General features: G+C 42.5%; 4 protein-coding genes across 6 annotated transcripts in view; 2 read left to right on the forward strand and 2 right to left on the reverse strand.

The window, feature by feature from the left end:
* The first annotated feature begins 591 nt into the window (after nucleotides 1–591).
* On the forward strand, nucleotides 592–2,348 carry LOC116693354 (uncharacterized). The gene is made up of 3 exons (XM_032522268.1): nucleotides 592–639; nucleotides 1,536–2,263; nucleotides 2,333–2,348. Exons 1-3 carry the CDS (start codon nucleotides 592–594, stop codon nucleotides 2,346–2,348), a joined length of 792 nt encoding a protein of 263 aa, XP_032378159.1.
* A 575-nt stretch (nucleotides 2,349–2,923) lies between these two features.
* Nucleotides 2,924–7,035, forward strand: ribc2 (RIB43A domain with coiled-coils 2). Its single transcript, XM_032523004.1, has 7 exons — nucleotides 2,924–3,186; nucleotides 3,307–3,388; nucleotides 5,033–5,353; nucleotides 5,434–5,552; nucleotides 5,893–6,066; nucleotides 6,164–6,330; nucleotides 6,452–7,035. The coding sequence occupies exons 1-7, from the start codon at nucleotides 3,085–3,087 to the stop codon at nucleotides 6,519–6,521; spliced, it is 1,035 nt and encodes a 344-aa protein (XP_032378895.1). The 5' UTR covers nucleotides 2,924–3,084; the 3' UTR covers nucleotides 6,522–7,035.
* Nucleotides 7,036–7,814: 779 nt separating this feature from the next.
* Nucleotides 7,815–15,489, reverse strand: ada2a (adenosine deaminase 2a). 3 transcript variants are annotated; one of them, XM_032522974.1, is made up of 10 exons: nucleotides 15,216–15,489; nucleotides 14,523–14,851; nucleotides 13,355–13,574; nucleotides 10,742–10,955; nucleotides 10,528–10,655; nucleotides 9,782–9,872; nucleotides 9,485–9,593; nucleotides 8,677–8,834; nucleotides 8,116–8,318; nucleotides 7,815–8,001 (listed from the first exon to the last, which is right to left on the reverse strand). In XM_032522974.1, the coding sequence occupies exons 2-10, from the start codon at nucleotides 14,824–14,826 to the stop codon at nucleotides 7,911–7,913; spliced, it is 1,518 nt and encodes a 505-aa protein (XP_032378865.1). In that variant the 5' UTR covers nucleotides 14,827–14,851; nucleotides 15,216–15,489; the 3' UTR covers nucleotides 7,815–7,910. The 3 variants fall into 3 exon arrangements, with proteins under 3 accessions (XP_032378865.1, XP_032378864.1, XP_032378863.1); XM_032522973.1 differs by having other exon boundaries at nucleotides 15,206–15,489; XM_032522972.1 differs by lacking the exon at nucleotides 15,216–15,489 and having other exon boundaries at nucleotides 14,523–14,900.
* Nucleotides 15,490–16,626: 1,137 nt separating this feature from the next.
* Nucleotides 16,627–24,998, reverse strand: part of cecr2 (CECR2 histone acetyl-lysine reader) — a 41,962-nt gene continuing 33,590 nt past the window's right edge. Inside the window, exons 14-19 of the mRNA XM_032522890.1 lie at nucleotides 24,377–24,759; nucleotides 24,023–24,172; nucleotides 23,090–23,894; nucleotides 20,460–22,536; nucleotides 19,888–19,954; nucleotides 16,627–19,723 (exon numbers count right to left, since the gene is read on the reverse strand). Of these exons, the coding sequence (XP_032378781.1) occupies nucleotides 19,903–19,954; nucleotides 20,460–22,536; nucleotides 23,090–23,894; nucleotides 24,023–24,172; nucleotides 24,377–24,759 (3,467 nt within the window). The 3' untranslated portion in view covers nucleotides 16,627–19,723; nucleotides 19,888–19,902. The remainder of the gene's footprint in view (nucleotides 19,724–19,887; nucleotides 19,955–20,459; nucleotides 22,537–23,089; nucleotides 23,895–24,022; nucleotides 24,173–24,376; nucleotides 24,760–24,998) is intronic.

Here is a 24,998-nt window from a genome sequence, read left to right on the forward strand (position 1 = left end):
ACCACGTTTTTTTACAGTGTGTTCTGGGGACAGGCAGCTCGCGGATAGTGAAAATACAGTTTGCTGTATGTGACAACAAATGTTAAATGTAGCTTAAAACATGTGTGACATTGCTTAGAGCACCTTTTAACAGCGTCCAAAACAAAGATCCCTTTTTTTATGCAGAATGTATGGTTGAGTATACTGTGCTAAGTATTGGTTAACTATTAGTGTATACAAAATATTGGTGTTTTCTATGCTTGTTGCATTATATAATAGCCTACAGCCTCCTGGAGATCCTCAACACAATCAATCCTCGACACCTCTAGTGTCAAAAAAGATATAAAAGACACATATTTGGTACTTGGTTATGGATTTTACAGGCCATGGGGGTTGGTATTGCTGGCCAAGAATTTTGTTTTGATGTTCTGAGACAAAGGCCTATTTTTTGAAATTATGTAAAATATTGATCATTGTTTTTTATCCTCTTTTGGGAATAAAGCGTATGTATTAAACTGGTTGACGTTTGAATTTTTAAGTGAAGTTATAGCTGAAACATTACAACATGTCCTCTGGTTGGCCCGCCACAGAGTAAGAAGCGCGTTTGGTATTATGAAGACGCTGGCTTTGACAACTGAATGGGTGAAGGAAATGCTGCGTGTAGGTTACCGAACAAGTCTGGTCGTTTTTGAGAAGCTCAGTAATCTGTGTTCGTTGTAAGTTTGGAGAAGATCTACTCGAAAGGATCACCCTTAAATGGTATATTACCAACAACAACATAGTTTCATAAGAGTCATTCTGCAAAAATGAGCAGTTGTCGCTGAGGACCTGGTGGAAGAACGAGAGACCTTTTGTTAGAAGCCCACTTGTATAAAGTACTTAAAAACAGTACTTGAGTAAAAGTACAAGTATCTTACCAAATGACTTTGGTAGAAGTTTGTCACTTCTTAGAATTTTACTTAAGTAAAAGTCTTAAAGTATCTGGGATTTACTGTATTATATTAAATGTTCTTAATTGTAAGAAGTAAAAGTAAAAATTAAAATAAAAAAAAAAACTTTGACTGTGAACTATATTGGTGCTTCCTTACAGTAAAGCATAATATTCACAGTTTCCAAACCTTAAACATCAAATTCAAAGTCTGACATCAACAAAGAGAAAAAAGAAAAGAAAAGAATTTAAATTTTTGGTTCACTCCAACATACAAAAACGAGTAACAAGTAAGGAAGACACTTAGGGGAAATGTAGTGGAGTAAAAGTATACATGTTATTAAGGATACGTAGTGGAGTAAAAGTATACATGTTATTAAGGATACGTAGTGGAGTAAAAGTATACATGTTATTTAGGATACGTAGTGGATTAAAAGTATACATGTTATTAAGGATACGTAGTGGAGTAAAAGTATACATGTTATTTAGGATACGTAGTGGAGTAAAAGTATACATGTTATTTAGGATACGTAGGTAGTGGAGTAAAAATATACGTGTTATTTAGGATACATAGTGGAGTAAAAGTATACATGTTATCAGAAATATAAATAAAGTAAAATGCAGATAGGTGAAAATTGCTGCTGCCCTGCCATCATCCACTCTGACCACCTGCCTGGAGGAGGTAAAGGCGTGGTTGCAGCAAAACTTTCTACAGCTAAACAGCTCCAAGACTGAAGCCATTTTAATCGGCACTCCACACCAGGTTCGGTCATCTACAATTACCAGCATCAACCTCTCTGGCCAAAATATTCCACTTTCTACATCAGCCACTAACCTGGGTGTTAAAATGGACTCTCATCTGGCCTTTGAGGCTCACATAAAACATCTCTGCAAGACCTCCTTCTTCCACCTCAGGAACATCGCTAAACTCCGTCCCACACTCACTCCAGCTGATGCGGAAAAGCTTGTCCACGCTTTTGTCTCCTCCAGGCTGGACTACTGCAATGCGCTCCTCACTGGGATCCCTGAGAAAAGCCTTCAAAAGCTACAGTACATCCTGAACAGCGCTGCTAGGATCCTGTTGAGGGTGCGCAAACACGACCACATCACCCCCATCCTCAAATCTCTCCACTGGCTTCCTGTGTCTCTCAGGATTGAGTACAAGGTCTCCCTCCTCTCCCATCAGTGCATCCACGGTGAAGCCCCCCCCTACCTCAAGGAACTTCTCACCCCACAGACCTCTACCCGGACCCTCCGATCTGCCTCAGGTTATCTCCTGAAACCTCCCAGGACAAAGCTCCGTACTATGGGAGATCGGGCTTTCTGCTCGGCGGCTCCCAGACTGTGGAATGCTCTCCCTGACCACCTGAGGACACCACAGACTGTGGATGATTTTAAACGTGGCCTTAAAACCCACCTTTTTAGGAGAGCTTTTGACTGATCTCTTGCCCTTTTCTACATTGTTTTTGTTTATCTTATATTTATAATTTTCTTGCTCGCCATGTGTTTAATTTTATCACTTACTTTTTTACCATGTAGCACTTTGAGATTTTTGCAAATATAAAGTGCATTATAAATTAAATTTATTATTATTATTATTAGAGCACCTTTAATGAGCCACATTACATGATGCCAGAGTAACTCGCTGAGCAAATTCAAACTGGGCTCTGGCAAGAACTCTGGATTTCCAGTGTACACTAGCTGTGTTTAAGGACACATCTAATGGGGATCCTCTAATAAATAAAATTCAACAAATCTGTAAAATAAAAAATAAAAATTGTTTTAAAAAAAATTACATTTGGCCTGATAATGGCTCTATAAGAAAGATTAGGTGTCACAAAGATGCACGTGGTCACTAAAAGTGGAAATCTTCACTTGACTGTGGAGATGCATGGTAAATCAGGGGCTCACCAAAATCAGGAGTCCTCTTCATGTGACAGCTGCCAAACAGGCACCGTCAGACAACGCCTACCCAGAGCATGGGAAGCAAAAAATAAATGAAAAAAAATGAAGCGCTCTTCTGCCACCACGTGGTGGTTGCAGGTGTTTTCATCACGGCCGACGTCCTCTGGTTTCTTAGCAACCAGTGTGTTTGAAAAGTGTAACCGCTAGCTAAGTTTGTCGTGTCTGAGCCCGTTTCAACTTTAACACCGCGTACTAATTTTTAATATCAAACAATGTTGAACGTTGATGGCTTTGGGACAGCTCTGCAGAGGCGTCGCTGCAGAGAGACTGAAAGACAAGAAAGGGTTTTTAATGACAAGATGAGGACGATCGGGGTAAGTATTTCATGTCTATAGCAGAGGAATGCTAACTTGTAGCTAATGTAACGTTAGCTAACTTAGTCCTAAACAGGCACTTGACTGCCCGGTCACGACCGTTAACCGTCTGTTTTATAGGTTGACACGGAGGCCTTGAACGTGCAGATAAAGGAAAAAGAGAAACAACAAGAGGCCGCGAAAGAGGAACAAAACGCTTACCGTGAGTAACTACGTAACGTTTACTAAACGTCGTTTATCCATGTTTGCTGACTTCGTCATTGAGGGTCCTTGCGTGTTCTAGGACGACAGAAGCCATACAGTTGTAGACAGTTGTAGACATTGACGTTCGAGCGTTAAATGTTCCCAAGTTGATTTCCTGTTGCAGTGAATGACATTCATAACCAGACCACCATTTGCACTTACTTTATAGCGACACCTAAACTACATTTCAGCATTTACACAAACTGCCTATTATTGCGTTATAACTGATTCAACATCACTAACTAGAACATGCACTAACTGTTCTTGTTTTGTTCTTCACTACATCTCAGCAGTGTTATAGTTTGCCTATTCATGTATACTGTGCTTTTAACATATCACTTTAGCATATCCTTCGTCTTACTTCATTACACCTCACTTTGGACAGGTGTAATACCAATTTTGTGACCATCGTATTTTGTGACTGTAGAGGGCGCTGTTACGACTTTGTTACGCAGAGTTCAGCGCTGAGAGTTTACAAATGTGTTTTTTCACTTGAGATATATATATATATACATATATATATACAACACACACCACCACACAAACACACACACAACACAAATACAAAACACCAATACACAACACACACCAACAAAACACACACAAAACACTATATATAATATAATATATAAATAACATAATATATACAACATATATATACACAATATATATATACACATATATACAACTACACATATATACACACATATATATATAACACATTATATCACTATATATATATATATATATATAATATATAATATATATATATATAATATACACTATATACACACACACACCTTAGTATTCTTTATTTTTCGATTTAGGATAACACTAGTCAATCACATGCCTAATAGCCTATATATATATAAAGTGATTACTATATGCGTAACAATCTGTATAAGTCAAGTGACAAACAACCAAACTTTCAAAACTACGGCCGAATCACCTCTCATTATAACAAAGCATGCAGTTTACTGCTGATGGGTAGTGTGTGAATGTAATGCATGCGACCTTAGGCTCGTGGCCCCAGTCGTCAATTACGAAGTCACAATTTGTCAACGCTCGTACATCTAAATTAATCAACTTATGTAGCCTTTGAAATTCTGTAAAAATTATATGATTGAACTTATTTTGTTGCAACTATTATGCTTGTCACTGGCCAAGCGACATTGCTAAATCAACAGTCACTAGCACTTTAAAAAATAAAGAGGAAAATCAAAAATAATTTGAATTTTAAGGAAATTCCATTACAAGGATTATACCAGTCTAAATTGGTCAAATTGAATAAAATAAGGGGTCCCAAATACAAATAAGCACTTATAAGATCTTAACGTCACTAGCACTTTAAGAATAATAAAAGAGGAAACATGCAAAACATCTTCAAGCTTATGAGACTGGTGTTTAAGGGGCCAGGCAGTTTCCTAGCAATGGAATTCAATTGAAAAGGTCTAAAATGGTCCTACCACTCACTGATAGAAAACAGGATCCAATCATAAACATCCACGCACATATTTTTGCCACTATGGTGTGTATTATACTTTTTTAGCATTCATCATTTCTAATGAAGTCCATTGTGGTGTGGGATGTGTTCTCCATACAGATGCTTATATGCTCCATAATAGCAAAGTAGCTTGCCTACTCCAAAGCAGAGAAGTGAAGGAGAAGCGAGTGATGGAGAAGGCCATCGCGGACTACCGGCATCAGTACCAGAGGCCTCAGTGGCAGCAGGAGTATGAGCTGACTGGGCCCGACAACTGGAAACAAACAGACCTGTGTGATGCACAGATGATGCCCCCTGGCCTGCCGGGCGAGGACCCCGACAGTAAGAGCAGGCGACAGAGGCAAAGGGAGCAGCTCAGAGAGTGGCTCATCCAGCAGCAAAGTGAGCTGGCAGCAGAAAGGCATCAACAAAAGATTGAGGGTAAGTTTGCGTGATATACAGATAATTAGCTCACACACACTAAACACAACCCCGCTTCATCTTCTGAACCGTTTCTTTAGAGCAACTTTATGACCAAAGCAGAGTAGACATGGACAACAAAACTCTGCAGCTTCAGAGCACTGAGATGGAGAGGAGAAAAGCAGCAACTTTAGCCACTAAAGAGTACAATCTGGCCAAGGTAAGTCACCTTGGTAATCATAGTTTAACTTGCTTGGAAAACATGGACAAATCCTTTTTAATAACATATCCTTAAAGCACCAAGGGAGGGTTAGAGCTGAATACATTTTAGTTGCATGTACCTTGAATGGCATACAAGAGCATACAACGGAGTTCAATTTTGGTCTTTGGTGATACTGGGTTTAGATGAAAATTAATAACATAATTCAAGGTTGTATTACAATTTTGAACTAAATCCAAGCAGCTTTTGTTTAATTGATTTATTCTATTTTAAAGTTTGAGATATGTTAGTTGAACCACACTTTTTCATTATTCTTATTGCTTGGCCTGGGGGGGCAAAGATTGAAGAGAAGCGTCACCAGGAAGAGGAACACAATGATAAGGGTGTAGATGTGGACCCCACCCTGGGCATGGTGGGAGTACCCGGTCTTTGTCCCAGCAGTGATAAAAGAGCCCCCCCAGAGAGCCTACAGCACATCATCCAGTTCCAGAAATATCAAATGGAGGAGAAAAAGGTAAAACGGCATAAATGATACTCAAAACAAGAGCTCTTTTTGATCATTTAAAAAGCTGTTCACTGATGGCCTGTCTGCTTTATCCGTGCATCTGCAGAGGCTAGAACTGGAGAGAAAGCGGGAAGAGGAACAACATGATCGTGTCCGCTTGGACTCGGCTCGCACGTCTCTGTTAATAGAGAGGCAGCAGGCAAGACTGAGCAAGCAGCTGAGACAACACCTGGACAACACCAACGTCAAGCTGGCCCAAATACACAAACAACAGTGAGTAGCCCGATTCACTCACGCAGTATATTTAAGCACATTTAAAAAAACAAAAAAAAACACAACAAAAAAACAACTATTGTCTTACTAGGTTTTTAAAAAAAATTGGTGTCATTTTAAGGAAACCGGACATTGAAAGAGGATGCATTGAAGACAGCTTCTTCTCCAAATTCAACACCTGCAGCAGATGATGGAAGGCACGCTGCACTGCTGACTGGCTCATTACAGTGGCTAAGCACTGATAATGGAGCTACGTGGGAAGGATGCTGAATAAACTGAAGCACAGTAAATGAACACTTTTTTAATTAGGGAAAAAAAGAATTTCACAACATTTATTCATGTCTAGATGATTCTGACAGCTGTTGATTTTGTCACAGCCGGGCTCTTAGACTGGGCAAATACGGTGTGCTAACAGAAGTAAGAAAAAACAATCCTGGCTTTGATTAATTCAATTTCTTTCTTTTTTAAACAGATAACATAAAAAGTGCCTTCATGAGCAAAGGTTCAGCTTTACCCCTTCTTACATCTTTGACAGCTAAAAAAAACAAAACAATATGACATTGAAGTAAAAACCTGTAAAACTATGTAAAAAAAACCTTTGTTTTTCAAGAACGTTGTTTCCAAGCCCACAGGATTTACCACCTATTTTAACGAGCTATGCTTTATCACTCTTATAAAGCACAAACGCACTATGAAGAGAAGTCAAAACATCTGTATATGTATATTGTGCCGTTTGTGTATTTATGTACATGGCAGCACTGCCATGAATCAGTGAGTCAAATCAATCATAAAATCAGTCAAAACAACTTTTAGCACCTCAACTAGTTACTAATGTCCCCAAAAACACAGGCAAACCTAAATCTTAGTGCAAATACATTAACAATCCTTAATAAAACTAGACATAACAGATGCCTTTTATTGAAGCTATTTCATATGTGTAGCTCCAACCAGTGTTTCCTATGTAGATTTTGTAGTGGCGGCCCAACATGGCAAAATTTCTGCTGCCCCATTATCAGAAATAGGGCAGACGCACGTTGTCGCGGTTGCCTTTTAATAATCCTCCCGACATAATGCACCCCCGTTGGCTAGCTCACATTGCAATTTAACAACCAGTAGAACTATTCAGAGGTCATTGGGCCCGTCCAGTTAAACTCCACATACATGTTGATGTAGTCTACTGTCAAAACGTTCGCTTTCTTCCAAGTCGACAGTTAAACAAACAGTGCCGCCAAAAACGTCACCACGGTGGGTCCGTTCTGATTGGACAACGTTCAACTTGTCTGTTCTGTCAGCTCATTGTTCTCAGCTCCTCAAAAAAATACAGTTCAGTCACAACTCCACTTTGGTAACATATAACAATAGGCCTTTTTCACAGCAGACACGACTTGTCATAGCAGGAAAAGCACAAGTGCTACTTATAACATTAAGAATCACTCCGTGATTAATTTCCTTATTAATCATGTTTAACATGTCTCATATTTGTTCTGTGCAGCACTGTTATTCACATTTTCCATTCCCATTTATAATGTACCTATGCTACAAAGCGCTTCTTTTGCAAAGGAGACCCTACTGTTTCTTTCTTAAAAAGTATTTTTGAAGACAAACTTATCCCATCTTCTCTGCCACAGAGCCAGGGCTTTCTCCTTTTGCTTTGGAGTTAAAGAACTATACCTGTGAGACAGACAGGGAGGGAGATGTCAGTGAGCAGGTTACTAAGGCATGCAAGCATTCACGCACAATTCAAATTTGTGAATCACATCTCTCGTCCTCTCAGCTGAACCTCACCTAATAGAGTTTATGGCCAGCTCTTTAAGGGAGCCTAGATGGGATCTAATCCCACCAAAGCCCACAAAAGCTTCATAGAAGTCATAAGAGAGTCCGGAGGCCCCGAACATAGCCGGGTCATCCGAACTGATGACCACGGGGTGGTTTTCTGCCATGAGTGCAGCTGCCGGATGGTTTCGCATATCATTTACTAGCTTCATCACCTGAATGAAGACAGGAAAGGAGATATTCGTTTACAAGATTATTTCAATTACAGCCTTCTTATTTAATAAGACTTTAAATATGACACTCTAGGGCAGAAAAAAACAAGTACCTTTATTGTACAGTATGGTTTACAAGTAGAGTTTAGATTCTGGCCAAGCCCAAATTTTCCACCGCTATACGCCACTGTGCTTGGGCTGGGAATTTGTGTTTTTTTCTAATTTTTATTTTATTGGCATAACTGGGTGGGGGAAAAAGCTAGGCCTCTCCAGCTTCTCCCGTAGCTCTGGCTGGCTCGGGTGGGGTCGGACTTAATTTTTTGGGCCCAATCTAAGCTCTATTTACAAGATGATAGTGTACCTGGTTGGAGATAGGGCACACTTCCAGAGCCACCCCTCTCTTCCTGGATAGATCTCTGACCACTGGGTGGCGCGGCAAAGCGAATCCATGGCCAATACGGGAAGTGTTTAACAAAAGAGCGTCCAACAAGTTCTGGTCCACTTCTGTACCTTCAAGATCTATGTGTAAGTAGAGAGAAATCAAAATGCATGTTAAGGGGCGCCCTGGAATGTATCAAGGCTCAGTGATTTATGCAGTAGCCAAAAAAGCCCCCCAAAAAATTAAAAATAAAATGTAAACAAAAAAAAAGGTTTAATTCCTCTCCACTCTTATTTTTTTATTTATTTTACCAATCTCTGACAGATATAATGCTTATGAAGTTACTGTGGTGCTTTTTTTGTTGTTTTAGGGCTATCAAACTGTCAACCGTGAGTAAATACATGAACCGATACTTCTACCTCTTTGAGTGTCTGATAAATAAAAAATTCTAACATTATAACTGATTTTGACCTATGCTAAGAGGTCTTTAACTTTATCTTCATGATGTGTTACAAAATGTTCCTTCGTATCCATTTACCTAAATAAACAACATTACAATAGTAGCCCAGTTTTGCTTAAAATGTACATGAGCTACACATTAACATGTGTTATTGTTGCACTTCGAATCTTATTGTATTTTACATTACATCCTCCAGGCAGCTACTATTTCAAACAGATATTTCTGGATACAGTTGATTCTCCCTAAATCGTATGTACTGATTTCCCTCTGAGCCTGCAGTATATGATGTGGAATACTGTAGCTGTACAAACTGAATGCTTATAAGCTCACCGGTCTCTCCAGCGTGGAAAAAGAAAGGAAGCGTTACCCCTCTCTCTACTGGCAGCGACAAGGCATCTCTGAAATACCACAGGGGTCGGCCTCTGTCCTCGCGGCCCACCTGACACAAACATTTTTGTTTCAACAAATACAGAAGTCTTGCAATACATTAGACATGTTTATGTAATGTTAGCTTACACTGATTCAAGACACTTAATTAGTCTTGCATTTTAACCATCCACATTGGAAGTGAAACAAAAAAAAAAAAATCAGTCAGTGACAAACAGAGCAGTGACTGTTGCTTCTCACCAGGTCAAAACCAGCCATGACATCTGGGAAGTCTCTCTGTAGCTTCATAGCCTCTTCCACAACGCTGACCATCACGGATGCATTTACTCCCCTGAAGCATACAGATCTACAGATTAGATCTACATCCTCTTGTGTCAATAAGCAGAATGCCACTCAGACTACCAATGGCAATCCTTTCTAAGGCTACATTTACATTGCTTTTATAAAGTAATTGTGTGCACAACCCACCTTCTGGCAGGTGCAGGACAAATAAGAAATACTAAAGTGAAAAAAAGACCCAGTAGGGTCAAACCATTGCCTTTGTATTGAATTATGGGAGCTTAAAGCAGTGTTGCGGACATTTCTTTTTTTTTCCACTTTACATTGCTACCTTTTAGTTATAAAACTAATCTATTTTTGCTACGTTTAGAGTTCCTAAACCGGAGACGTTTAAAAACACTTCTGACCCCCGTTTTGGTTTGGAATCGCCGGGGTTGTGATGCAGCTGCGAACAGAGACCTTTGAAAACGGCAACACTGACGCCAACGTTTCGCCGCATCGTCTCATTCTCTGAGTCAAAGCTAATAACATTACCATGGCAACTACCAGCAACGGGCAGAGTATATAGGCTGTCTCCTGTTAACCCCAGCACGCGCATGCCCGCTATACGAGAATGTTCCTGATATACAGTCGCTTTTGATTCAAAACTGCTTTAAAAAAAAAAAAAAAAAAACATAGCGGTGTTAACATAGCTTAAGGGTAGTCACCTATGGATTGTGAAGATGATTCTTGCTCCAAAAAAGTCTGGGTGGTCTGCTGTAAACTGCCTGGTGACCTCCTGGTAGGTCTTCAGAGTCCAGGCTCTGTCATGAGTGCTGCCGTCCAACTCGTATATCTGAGCAACAAAAAAAAAAAAACATTTTATAATAAATTACTAGACAACGGAATGCTCTGGATACCCTAGGCATGCCAATAGTGTACCTGTGGGAGTAAAGCTCGCAGTTCCAGATACATGACGTTGTCCATGTAGAACTGGGTGAGACCTTGGTAGTAATAGTCCCTGAACACTGGCGCGTATGTGACCAGGCCCCACACTGCCTGGAAGGCCTGTTCAAACGTGTCCCATACCACATCCTGACTGGGGTACACTGTTTCTGGATCCTGATCCGTGAACAGTGTCAGGTTGCCCATGATGCTGTAAATATGAAGACATGGTCATGATCAGATGATCTGGGTCCTTTTCCACTGTCAACGACATTTATTTCTTAACATTTCTATGCAGAGAAAACCAGTGCAATCAGTGATTACCTACGCTGCACTCTAACCCAAATAACATAGAAACCACTAAAAGGTAATGTTTAAAAAAAAAATGTTTAAAGCACCCATATTATGCTCATTTTCACGATCATAAATTGTATTTTGAGGTTGTACCAGAATAGGTTTACATGGTTTCATTTTTTTTTTAAACACCATATTTTTGTTGTACATTGCTGCCGATCCTCTTTTCCCCCTGTGTGTTTACGTCTCTGTTTAGCTACAGAGTGAGACATCTCACTTCTATACTATCTTTGTTAGGAGGAATACATGCACAGTAGCTGGGTAAAATCTCATCATCTAGCGGTTTGTTTCTACAACTTCAGTAGTACAAGGCAGGATAAGCCGGCAGACTTCTTCTAAACGAGGGCGCACTTCCAACTTTGCGTGGAACACCTGCAGAACAGGGACATGTAAGTAGTTCTTTTATAGATTACGGTGAACTAGTGTGTGTGTTGTAGCAGTGTTTTGCCATTCAAAACAAGCTAGCATGCTACGGTTAGCCACCTTGTCTCGGCTAGTGACGTAGAAAGCCGTGCAGATTTTGAATAGCTCACCCGGAGCCTGAAGGCAGAGGACATTCAGAAACCTGTATCTCACTCAAAACAGCATGGGCAGTTTTTTTCAAGTTTGTATGCATGTGGAAGCACCAGAGACACATAACACCCCAAATCCCAGAAAAAGTAATTTTTTTATAATATGGGCACTTTAAGAATGAACTACCCTTTTTGTATCCCGTATCCTGTATCCTCGCATCTTGTTCCTTGGACCTTTAAATGCAAACTGCTCCCAATTAGACTGCCATCTCGACTTGGGCTGCACAATTACTCACAATTTTATTGGAATCGCAATATGGACTAGTGCAATATTAAACTGCAGTGGGGGCGCAATATTTGTGAAAAGGCAAAACGTGTCAAACCATTCTGAATGAAGCATTGTGGTACTGCTGCGCCGTCTTGGCCTACAAATCCTTTCCTACAGACTGAAGAAAAAATGTTTTGTTTGGTACAGATCGTGCAAAAAATCACACTATAATCATTTTAATTTCTTTCAATGAAAATGAGAATTAGGGTACAAAAATGATTACTCCCTCCAATATAGTGAATCATATCGCAATATCAGTCAAAATAAACGCAATGACATATTTTCCTCATATCGTGCAGCCCTAATCCTGACTAAGAAGACATTGCAAACAGAGACTAATATAACACTACAGTCTGTTTGGATCAATGTGTTTAATGGATTACTTCCTAGATACTTCCTCTTTTCAAGGTGGGTTTGGTTTCAGCTAACGGAAGTAGTAGCAGAGTGTAATGACACACTGATTTAAAGCCACGCAAATCTGGTAACAAGATACAGATACTACAAAAAAGTGGTGAATGATATGCAGGCTCCGGTATCCATAACCAACTACTCTAAAATGGAGTGAACGAGCTCTGATATCCCCTAACGGTTTGCCTTTTGCGTTGACACAGTGAAATATTAGAGATGCATTTGAGGTTTTTGGCACAAAAGTGGAAAAGTGTGCACTGGTGCCATTCATACTACATTAAATCTATCTGGTTGAAGTGGGATGCAGAGGATTCGTGGCTTCTTCCACCATCAAGCTGCTGAAAACCCTTGGGATCCATGGACAGGCTCTGCGACAGACAGTTAGATCAGTCTCTGAAGCGGCCGAAGGAAGCAGCCAGTGGATATGGATCAAGCGGAAAGACCCTAGTTGGGCTCAAAGTGCATCAATATGACCCGCTCACTGGTTCCCCCCCACCCCATACCCCACTTGAGAGCGCAGGTCACAACCTTCCAAGAGGAGGGAGAACAAGGTGCGCCTTTTTAAAACAACTTCTTTTTTTTTTTTTTTTTTTTACAATTGGGCATGGGACACAAGCTCAGGTTTGATCACCCTGTAGCTGGCCACCTTTGATGAGGGTGTCTAGTGTTGAAAGGCCGAAACACCCCCTGATTTAAAGGTACACTACTGATGCTGTGTCCCGAAATTAACAACTTTCCACATCTAAAATTCAGCTCTCATGCCACTCTCAACATCAAGGCGAACCTCATGTGCATACCATCTATTGGCACAATGGACAGTTTACCATCATGTCCCGTGTTTGATAATTCTGTTGGACATGACTCACAAAAGAAATACCAATATGTAGACTTAGAGAAGAATCAAAATCCCAAAAATATTCAATATTGTGTGTTTATTACTCTGTGGTATTCTTTGGATTAAATGTGTCCACTCCAAGCTCATCAAGAAAGAAAAAAAAAAATAGTCACCTGTTGTCGAGATCCGTGGTGTTGATCACCTTGGCCCGCAGGTCCTTCAGCAGGGTCCAGGGAGAGCAGCGGGGCAGAGCTTTGGGCCATTGGGACGAGAAGATGAATCTGACGGACTGGTTGGCAGTGAAGCACATGTAGCAGTAGGGCCGGTAGGTCACGTTCTTCACTAGCCACTCCACGTCTACCATGGCAAAGTCATGGACATGGAGAGCTCCCCCTGGAACAGGGAATTATGAAAGAAATAAAGAACCCAAAGAACCTCCGATAATAGTATTCACAACTGAAAAAGCTATAACTAGGGATTAGTTAACTATCAAATTAGTTGTCCATTATTGTTTTGTATGACTATAGCCTTATAGTCTATATCACAACGTTCCACTTCGGGATTTGCTCGTGCTGCAGAATTCGGCAGGTGACCTCATTTCGGCAGGAGTCCGTCACCTCCCTCTACTTGTGTTGGAATTTTACAACCTGGATTAGAGGACACACTTTTGACACGTCCACATTTCCACCAGAAACAATTTACTCCCAGCCACATTTTGTAGCGCACCGTGGCATCTGCCAGCGCCAAAAACCAGAGCATATCTTACCCATACCAGATCATGTGGGACTAGCCAGTTCCCCTCCGCTTCAACGCTGTGGAGGAAGGTCTGGCAACGCCTGACTATTTTAACCATCTAAGTAGTAGAAATCGAATGTAGTGTATTATTCCAAAAAAAACAATTTTTTGGTGTGGACTACCAGTCACCCCACCTCCACCCCCCTTCTGCAACCAGGTACACTCTTGCGGATGGACTGTCCGTACCTCCTCATTAGTGTTGGAATTTAAACTTGGTGGATTTAAAGAGGAAACTTTGAACCCCTTTTCCCCCAGAACAATTTTTCCCGAGGCCATTTTGTAGGGCACGTGGCCGTCCACGCCAATAAACCGAGCTTTTTTTCCCCTCCAGAATACGTGTGGGTAGCCGTTCCTCCTCCGCAACGCTGTGGAGGAAGGTCTGGCAAAGCGAGACTATAGTCCATCTAAATGTATGTAGAAATGCAGGAAATGGTATTCAAATCAAAAAAAACATTTTTTTATGGCTGTGGACCACCAGACCCCCCCCCCACCCCCCTTCTCAAACCAAAGCTACACCCTTGCTTGGAGGTGTGAGACTGAACGTACCTTTAGGCATCTTCTGGAGCAGGCTGAAGATTGGACTGGTCCTGATGAGGTCCCTGGCCTTGAAGAAGTGCATGGCGGGAGGGAAGTCTGCTCTGACTATCTCCTCCTGCTTCATCTGGAACAGAAGTGTGTCCAGCTGCTGCTCAGCATCAGTCAACACTACTTGCCCTCCTGTCTGCATGGAGGCCTCCAGCTGTATGAGGGCCTCTCTGTGCCTGGGGTCTGGCATGGACAGGCCACCGGTCACCCAGAACAAAAACAGACAGGTCGCAGCCGCGTGGGGGCGCTGTAGCAACACTGCCATTGTCCGGACAGCGTGTGGTGTGGAGCTTTGAGAGAAAACAAACAGGGGTCGTCAACCTCACAGAAAATTAAGTCAGGAACGCGAGTTTCTACAACTGCTGTTCTAAATTAACTGGGGTAAAAAGAAAGAAAGCCTCCAACGTCAGCTGGAATAGAGAGAAACGTGAATTGTTTTGTTCCCCGGCAGTCATTTCCACCATGTAGCCTACGTCCCTGTCCCTGTGCCCCCTCTCTCTGGAGAGAGAAGCAATACGTTACATGTGTAAGTTACGGAAAGATTACTTACAATAGGCTAGGATAACTCATGCAGGTTTTACTGTTAGTTTGACAAGGAGCAAGCTTTTTGACTTTTTTTAAACAAGACAACCAGTTAACGTTACCTTAACGTACTATATTTGTCGAGTAACGATACAGTCTTATAAATATAAAATACTGTAACGTTAGCAGTGCCTCGAGAGCAGACGACGATTATGTAAACAGTCCTGTTAAGAGTCACTTAGAACCAGGACCACGGCAAAAAGTGCACCACGGTGTCAGCGGAAAATACTTGTGCTTTTGTCAAAAAGCTTACTGTCGCAAAACTAAACAAGCTAGCAAAAAGAACTAGAGCTGTGGTGGGTCTGTCTGTGTTTTGTTGCCAGTGTGTCGCCCGTCATGCAAACCTTTCTCTGAGGGTGCATCGAAGTCCTGCCCCCGTCCCGCTATGATTGGTTGAAATGTAACTCGGATAATAATTTGATTGGTAAAGTGTGGCAGTCATGAGGAATGACTGTCCAATCCCCGATGCACTCTGGGGTTTATAGCTTGTTTTGTTTTTTTGTTGACACTGCGTTACAAGCATATACAGTCTATGGTTAAATTAGTGTTTAATAAATAATACAAACCAACAACAATTGAGCTTTGGCAGTATTTAAAAAAAAAATAAGAAGCAGCAGTTGATAATTTGTGTTGCATTGCATATATTTATCAACAAATTAATAATTGCACATTTGTATTTAAGACTTGTACAAAAAAGCGAGATATATCATGAACTTTAGACTTTAAACAGACACACACACACATCTCTCCACCCAGTCACAGTGACGCAAAGATGAGACACACCTGTTACCCACTGTAACTACTTGAAGGAACACTGGGTATTCCACTCATAAAGGACAAGATGCTTGTATTGAAATCATTCATATCAACAAATGTATTAAATATCAGACGGGGTAACTGAATGCAGTGGGTTTCTTTTTCCAAATTAATCAGGGACTCATGATGAAAATATGCCCAATTAAAAAGTAAGATACACAATACATGTTGACTCATTTGCAGATATCCGTCAACAAGTATTTTTTAAAGCTGTTGGAGGCGTAGAATTGGGAATGGCAAGATGTTTCTCTTCCGTTGGAAATAATTGAATACAAATATTTTTGTCAGGGATAGTAGGAGAATAGATCATTTAAATTTTTCTTATTTTCTTTCACTTTCAGAATTTAGTTACGCTACCTGCTTACTTTGGATCATTTGAAGTATTTTAATGACATGCCTCATTTTAATGTGTTTCCACTACCACTAACAAAATAATGTGCTTATTTGCTCACAAGGAGCCCGAGAGCCATGCTGCTTCCTCCCACAGTGACGTCACACCCCTAACCACTGCAGACGTGAGAAGGGTCAAAACAAAGCAGCATAGAATTTTGGAGGGTTTCCATCAAGAGGATTGCCACTAATTGAAGGTGAAGGAGTGAGGCGCTCCATTAGATTAAGGCTTTGTCTTGCACTGGCCCTCTTGTTTTGCCTGTTTGCATTTCATTACTTTGGGCCTTTCGGTTTCTTTACCGGATTATAGATACACGCCCTATTACTATGGAATGGCACAGCCTTGTTTTTTGTCACTGATCTGCTGTTATAGTGATGTGACGAGTTAGCTATTTTTTCCATAATAATAAATTGGCAATGATAAAACTGACTCTTGTTCGAGAAAAAGGGATTTATTTCTATGAAATGTACAGTATAGAAAATACTCTGTTCCATTTCCAAAATAATCTATGTCAGTCAGATAAGAACTTGTAAACGTCACTTTAAAAAAAAATTAAACGTACAGGTCTTAGATTTCAATCCCACCATGCTACTGAGGTAAAAGACAACTGCTTAAAACAACAACAAAAAAACATTGAAAAAAGAAACAGACCACATTTATATTAAAACAAGTTCAAAAATGTACAAAAATTCTTAAAAGAGAAAATAAATATGATTCACATTTAATCACATCTAAAGGATTTTCACTAGTGCAGAAAGATGACAGCAAAGTAAAAGTCAGAGATGAATGCACACTTTTGATCATCTGGTGTTGATTCTACATACCAGAAAACACACACACGCATACACACACACACACACACACACACACACACACACACACACAAACACACACACACGCAGCAGAAGACAGTATCACAACCTCAGACCTTTAAAATCAACACTGTCCCTCATACATTAGACAGCAAGTGAACACACTACCTCCAAAGTGGCCCTATTAGGCCCACTAAATATTAAAACAATGTCCTATTTTAACAAAATAGCAAGTCTTGTGTGACACATTTAGGAAATTTTCTCACAGCTTCTAGCACTTTCCTATTCCGTCATCCTCTTCAAATATTTCCTTACAATGCCTTATGTACCTATTACTAAGGAACATAGTAAACCCATATTGCCGACAAACTCTATGCAGTCTATTACAGACCCTAGGCTGTCAAACTGCTTACTTTGTCTAGTTTCAACAACCTTCAGACAGGACGGCATGCAATCTGTACAACTGAAGACCAATTTACAGCGTTCCATTTTAGACATGTGATGAAATATTGTCCATCACACTCAATTAAAAAATCTGGGAATGAAAGTGCTGTCCCATTAAAAAAAAAAAAAAAAAAAGGACATACACTATCAAGGATTGCTTCTTTACCTGCTAAGGTCAACTTGACAGCTGAACGATCACACCTGCATCTTGTTGAGACGGACAGTCAGCATCATAAGTTGACACAGCAACCTGTGGCCAAGACGGTCATGTATGGTAAGGACATTTAATTGTGAGCTATGCAAGTCCACAAAACTTAAAAAGTGGTGCTAAAATCAAAATTCCTCAGCTTGTGAAAAACAAATGTAGACCCTCAGGTGTCTGGCAGAGCAGGAGAAGAAGTGGAGGGATTCAGTAGATGCCACTGACTGGTTAGATGAGGTAGATTTATTTGCTGCCATCACTGAACTGCACATGGGGTTTACAGGCGCAACATGGATATGATAAGGTGGAGGATGCCGGACTAAACCTCCACAGCATACCTCAGTTATGATAAAATGCATTGGCTGCGGTTAAAAATACGTCAGAAGAAAGCCCAAATTAATTGTGATGACTAAAGGTATGCTATCAGATCAACAGGAAAGTAATTCAAACCCATTTCACTTCAAATCAACTTTGATTAAAATGACGGTTGGCGGCTAAATATCGTTAGGGAAAATAAATACAGACCCTTAAAAGTTAAGTTCTTCACATGAGGTGGATTTATTTGCCACAGTTGCAGTCCCATTATCCTTAGGCTGCTCCTCCTTCAAATAATGCAGAAAAATACCCGTATATAGGAACTGTACACCCTGAGGATACGTTTAGTATTGACATGGGGAAAGAGGAAGCACTCAAAGAAGCAACCATGCAAAGGGCAGGGCCATGAAACGAAAGTTCGCATCTGTAGATGGAATGCAACAAAAGTCACAATTTAAAGAAATTGATGTGTATGTTTGTTCTGTGTATGTGCATTTACAAGCTAGCTGGACATTTTAGAATTTCCCCCATCTGGAACAAGAGGTAAGGATATTTTTATACATATACGTGTTTAAATAAAAATAAGACTATCCAAGGCCACTCAATTACAGGATGTCTCGACTAACAAAATCCATAGTGCATGACAGAGTTCGGTGCAGTCGAATACAAAAAGCACCATCTTGCAAGTCCCCTCTGCTAGTCAAAGACATTTGTGACGATGAAGGCAGCTTTGAAAGATGCATATACTGTGTGTTTACTCCAGAACTAAAGAAACACTGTTAGAGTTGGGGTGGAAATGGACGGTAACTGGGCCTTTTTCAGGACGGTTTATGCTTCAGAGAAATGACCAGTGTTTGTGTCCTTTCACGTGTAGCTGTGCACACCTTATTGTCTACACATTCACTCATACATTCACAACGGAAACCAAGGCAATTGCAAGGGGCCTGTGAGTTGACTGGGTTAGGGTGACAGTCTCATAGTACCCCATTTTCTACACCTGAGTTTAAAGATAGGGTTGGAACAGAAAATAGTAAAAACAACAGTCCCTCACGTCTGTCAGTACATTAACAGCTCCATCAAGCATTGCTATCATTGGACAAGATCGGCAGGCTGTCTTCAGTGTCCTTTATTCCATTTCTATGCCCATTGCTCAAAGAGGAGAGGGCTGTCCAGTGTTCTTCTCAGTGTCTGGCAGGCCGGCGTAGTGGTTAAAAAGGATGCCCTTCTGCTGGAGGACCCTAGCTCAAACGCTCATGTTTGGAAGAAACCATTGTGGTGAAGGGACCCTCAGCAAGGCGGTGAATCCCTGCCAGTTCCACTGCGCTCCAGAAGAAAAGAGAATTGTTCTCCAGGGCTCATTAACATTTCACATTATTATTATCTCAGTAATACCATTTGCCTGGTTGGATCTTCAAGTTCAGTGGTGGGTAAAACAGAGCCAAAAGTTCACGTCCAGTGTAAGAAAATCAGTAACAGATGTATGAATGTATGTACTGTATGTGGAGCATCAAGTGTCCCATCCACAGTGTCTGTCAGCATGCGCGCATAGTCTTCCTTTTCGCTCACTGCTTTGTCCAGATGGTATTTGATAATAACATGCCTGAAAGGAGAAGAATGACAATGCATAAAAGCCTTTTAGCAGCATGTTCATGTTTTTAGGATTCAGTACTTAAGGCACTGTAAAGACATAATTAAGGAAGGATGATATGATAGGAAATTGCTGGAAGCCGTTTCAACATAGTGACAAAAGTTATTTTTACTCACTCTTGATATCTGGGGTCACACTCCTTGTTTACTGCTAGGGCCGCCTGGAGCAGCCATCGTCTGTTGCCTGTGACCATAAAAAAGAAAAAAAGAGAATGTTGTTAACAGGGTTGTTAACACTTTAAAAAACGTCAAGTTGCCACTGTTGGGCTAGCAGTTTAGTCCAAACTGATTTGAGCTTCCTTCATAAAGGTTGTTTTACACTGCAAATGTTAAGCATTTGATAAATTAATTAATTGGGTATCAAAATTGCTGTTTAAACTAAGTAAACTCCTGTCAATCAACTAATCAACACTGCATTGGTTTTTGCCTCAAACAATCTTTTTGAGCACTTAAAAACACATTTAAATTGGATTTTGTTTAGAGGTTACTTTAAGCCTAACTTTCCCTACGATATCCTGACTCAGTTGTAATTCAAAAGAAACTAATATTAGTTGAAAATCATTATTAATTGTATTTTGACTGTGGAACAAAAGTAAGATATAAAATGATATTGTATGATAAAATAAAAAAATACGGGCTAAGACTTCAGACTACAGATAGCAGGAGAATAACATAAGACTCCATTTTACCCTGGGTGTAGGAAGTGTTCTGCTGTAAGGCCTCTCTGCTGAATCATCATGCCCTGGAAGTGGCCCGCAGGCCGGGGGTGTCTGAACATGGCCATGCGTGATTGACCCGGGGAGTAAGGCAGCTGCTGTGGCCGCTGCAGAGCCTCCATCAGGTGTGGGTGAGGTCTGTGGGTGGCATAACCGCGTGGATCTGGGTATGGCTGGCCAGGGTCAGGGGCTCTGCTGCCATCTCCACGAACCTGAAACATCATGTGCGGTGGAGGAATGCCGCCTCGCTGCATCCCAGGGTGTACGGCACGAGGGTCATACATGAAGCCAGACAGCATGTGTGAGGCAGAGGCAGGAGGGTGGTGTTGAGGTGGCTGGGTGCTACGGTGGCGGGCAGCAGCATTATGACTGTCGAGGTCCAGGATTTCTTTAGGGCTTTCAGGTCGCTCTGAGCTCACTGTGTGAGCCTGCTTTGCTGGGCTGCCGCCGCTGCTGCTACTACTGGCCTGCTCCCTGCTTTCACACTTCCTCCCCTCTGGGCCTCCAGGGTGTGGCCCTACTTCAGGCACAGGGCCAGGGGACACCAAACTAGCACCACTGGAGCCCTCAGAGCCCAGTGGTGACACACTGCTCTCCTTTAACTGACTGTGGCCTCTGGCACTAGCTACAGGCAGGTAGGCTTTGGGCGGCATCGCCTGGTGAGGCTGATAATGAGGCCGATGCCACTCCTCTGGAGGATAACTCCCTCTGCTGTTGGCCTGGTTATGGGCCTGAGCTTGGGGATGGGGTTGTGGGTAGTAGTGTTGCTGCTGGTACTGCTGAGGTGGGTACATGTTTGGGTGGGCCTGAGGGTGCTGTTGGCCTGGCGTGTGGTAGGAGTAGGCAGCCCCTCCCTGCTGGTGGTAGGTGGGGTGCTGAGCAGGATTGTGGAGTGGGTTGATGGCCTGGTTGTGATAAGGGTGGTGAGCAGGAGGAGGTAGGGGCCTGGTCATGTTCATCTGACTGTAGTGTGGGGGTGGATGGTTCCCCATGCCGTATGGACCCATGGCTCCGTTTGCTTGGCCGTGGGAGTGAGAAGACATGGCTGGATTGTGAGCAGGTGCTGGCCCCCTCTGAGCCTGCATGGCTGGGTTACTACCCACCAGCTGGGTTTGATGGGGATTGGGACTAAAAGCTTGGTGTTTGTAAATACCATTGGGGGGCCCAGATTTCATCATGTGCTGTGGAGGGACTGCAATGGCGTCTGTGTCCGGTCTACTTGTAGGCTCACTAGGCCTTTGATCTCCATGGTCGGCTGGGCTGGGCTGGGATGGTAACAGTGGGGTAGGATGACTGGGTGGCAAAGAGGTGAGAGGAGCTGGCTGAGGGGGTCCAGGCTGGGCTCCCTGTGTGGCACTCTGCGGCATCCCATGCACAGGGCTGCTCTGTGTGGGACGTTGTGGAGAGACGTTTTGGGGGACTTGATGAGGGGGTAGCAAAGAATTGTGATGCTGTGTGCTCTGGGTCATCTGCTGGGGAGAGCTCTGAGGGTGGCACTGGGGAGGCGTACTCTGAGGTTGCTGCTGTTTTTGGATGTTCTGCTGGTGTTCACTCTGCTGATGTGCATTCTGCATGTGTGACAAGTTGTTCTCTGACATTTGCTGAGTGGAATTCTGAGATGCTGCAACATGCAGCGGCGGTATGTTCTGGTGAAGAAGTGCGGGGCTCTGAGCTTTGTGCTGTGGACTGTTCTGTGTAAGTTGAGGGTGGATGGGGTGAGTGGGATCAGTGGAGCTGTTACTTGTGTTGACCTGGGATGACCCACTAGTAGCACCAATGCGTTGACTGGGACAGTGGCTGGCAGATTGTCTATGGCCATCTACCTCCTGCTTGTGGCTCTCTGTTGAACTCTGCGTGATCCCTGGTCCAGACGGGATCTCCTGTGATCGGCCTGAGTTAGAGGCTGGGGGGCTCTGCATTACCTCTGCTGGCCCAGTCTGGTGTTCACTGGGGCTACGGATGGACGGGTGGTCTTGGTTAATTGAAACAGTGTTTTTGTGTGATGAATCTTCATTGGAAATGTTGTTGGCAGCCATTTTGTTCTCTGAGTCTGTTAACATACAAAATATTAAAAAGGAAAGTTAGAATTGAAGGAATAACCATTTTACAAGAACATGGTTTGTAAGTCAATACCATTGCATTATGCCAGGTACTGTGTCAAAGAATATATAAAAAGATAAATAGACATGGTTTGTGTCACTTTAAATGATCTATCCAAACCAATCAAAACAATACAAAACCAGCAAATTAAAAATGTAATCATGTCCTGTTCCATTCCATTAAAGTGAGAATGCACACACATTGTAAGCTTGCTAGTGACGCTTAACGGACAACATGCCATCTTCTTTGTACCCTCAAAACAACCAGTAAGACATTTTACCAAACTAATGAATATTCAATTTGCCACTTACTGTGAAAAATAATTAAAATCAAATTGCAAAAAGCCCACAGAGGGAGGACAAAGATGGGGGATGTGCTGATTAACAAATTGAAACACTACAGCCTTGAAAGAAGAATTGTGTATAAAAAGGTTAGACTGTGCTTGGGTTCCTTCATGCAGAATATACACGGCTGGTGAAACACAGAGAGAAGGTCAGGTCTACCTTTGGGCTGCATGTCGGTCTGTTGGGGAGGCTGGCTGTCTGGCCCATTGTCTCTAGCAGGATGCAGCAGCTGAACCTCAGGGGCAGGGGGAGGCTGCTGAGAGTGGTGAGCTGGGATGCTGCCAATTCCTGATGGGGGCCCAGGCTGCTGAAAGTTGCCCATGTGCTGATGAGGGGGACCAGCAGGGGGTCCAGAAGAGGCTGACAGCTGCTGCAGGGCCAACATCTCTGGGCTTTCCAGCATGGAAGCCAAGCGGGTCCTGCCAGAAGAGTCTGGGTGTAGAACAGGGGGGCGTGTGGACACGGGCCCCAGGGAGCTGACCGCTGCAGACATTTGATACTGAGCATTGGGAGGAGGATGGGGATATCCAGCAGCCTCTGGCCAAGGTTTATGCCCCACTGGAGGGGGGACTCCACCGTAACTAAAGTTGCGCGAGTTCACCATGTTGGAATCTTGCATGTGCATCCCATTGGATCTCTCCTGGTGATTCATACCAGTCCAAATGTTAGATAGGCCCATACTGGAAGGCCTCACACCTGGGTAGTTGTGCTGAGGTGGTCCTTCTGGCCCTCGGAATCTGTTACCCATGGGGTGCATGGTGTGGCCATCTGGGCGGTGGTGGGATGGATACATGCTGGCTTCAGGAGGAGGGCCAGGCTGGAGGCCCACAGGACGTGGGCCCAGAGACGGGCCATGAGTTGGACCCATGTAGGGGTGCTGCTGCTGGTGTGGAGGATGCTGCTGGTTAGGATCTGGGACCATTGGATACCTAGGACCCATGTGATGTCCTTCAACCATGCGATGCTAGGACAAAAAAATAAATCAAGTCAGGGTCTTTGATCAGTATAACTGTACATCTGTACACCAGCATCAAGTACAACACACAGAATAAGGTGGTCTTTTGGATGAAAGGTGTAATTAGGTCTGTATACCTGCATGTTAAAGTTGTGGGGCAAGTGGTTCAAACTGGGGTCTCTATGCCGGGGAATGTGAGCTTGGTAAGCAAAGTGGGGATCCATGGCCATTCTTTGGCCATACAGGTGTGGGCCCTGAGGACCAGGGGGGCCCAGTGGACGGCAGAGCTGGTAAGACAATAGAGATAATTTACTATTGAAGTTTTTTAAAAAATTTTTTTACTACATTTCAGAAATCAAGAGAGAAGAAAAAAAATAGATCAAGGCATTCATATAACTAGTTAAAATATTGTTTAGTATACTGTAGGTGCCACATGGGTTTTAAGAAATGTGGAGAAACTGCAAAAAAGAAGCAAATTTATTCTGTGATACCTGTTGCCCTGGATGGTACATGAGCCTAATGTCTCTTTCATGAATGTGCTGCTGGCTTGGAGGCAGTCTGTGGGGGTGAGGGGGGCCATTGGCCCAGTAAAGGGGAGGAGGCAGTCGTGTTGGTTTGCTCTCCTCTTCCTCTGAGAGCGTGCTTCCCTTTCCCCCTTGGGAGTTTCGCTTACGTTGGACTTGCTCTGTAGCCTTGATCAGACTTTCAGGTCCCAAATGTTTACTGCTGCCACGATTGCGCTTTTTGTCCTTGCGCTCCTTGTCTTCACTGTTGATGTGGAATTCCTCGTCTGTGTCACCATCCTCGGATGGAAAGTGTTTTAGTAAGGCTCGGCTAAAACACCGTTCAAGAGACTCCGCCATGATTGTGTACTCTGGGGAAAGGCAGACGTAAACATCAGCTATGCTCATTTAACAAAAACACATACAGTACGTTCTTACACACAACCACATCTTCTGCACCCCTATAAACACATGTAGCACATCCACTTATGTACACTCAGATACTAGCTTGGTATCTGCAAGTCACTCCCTCCCTTTCACATACAAAGCCACACACACTCCCACAAACATTCCATTACACTCAAACACTACAGAACAATATGCATGCCAT

Source organism: Etheostoma spectabile, chromosome 8, assembly GCF_008692095.1.
Source record: "Etheostoma spectabile isolate EspeVRDwgs_2016 chromosome 8, UIUC_Espe_1.0, whole genome shotgun sequence".
Classification (NCBI taxonomy): Eukaryota; Metazoa; Chordata; class Actinopteri; order Perciformes; family Percidae; genus Etheostoma; species Etheostoma spectabile.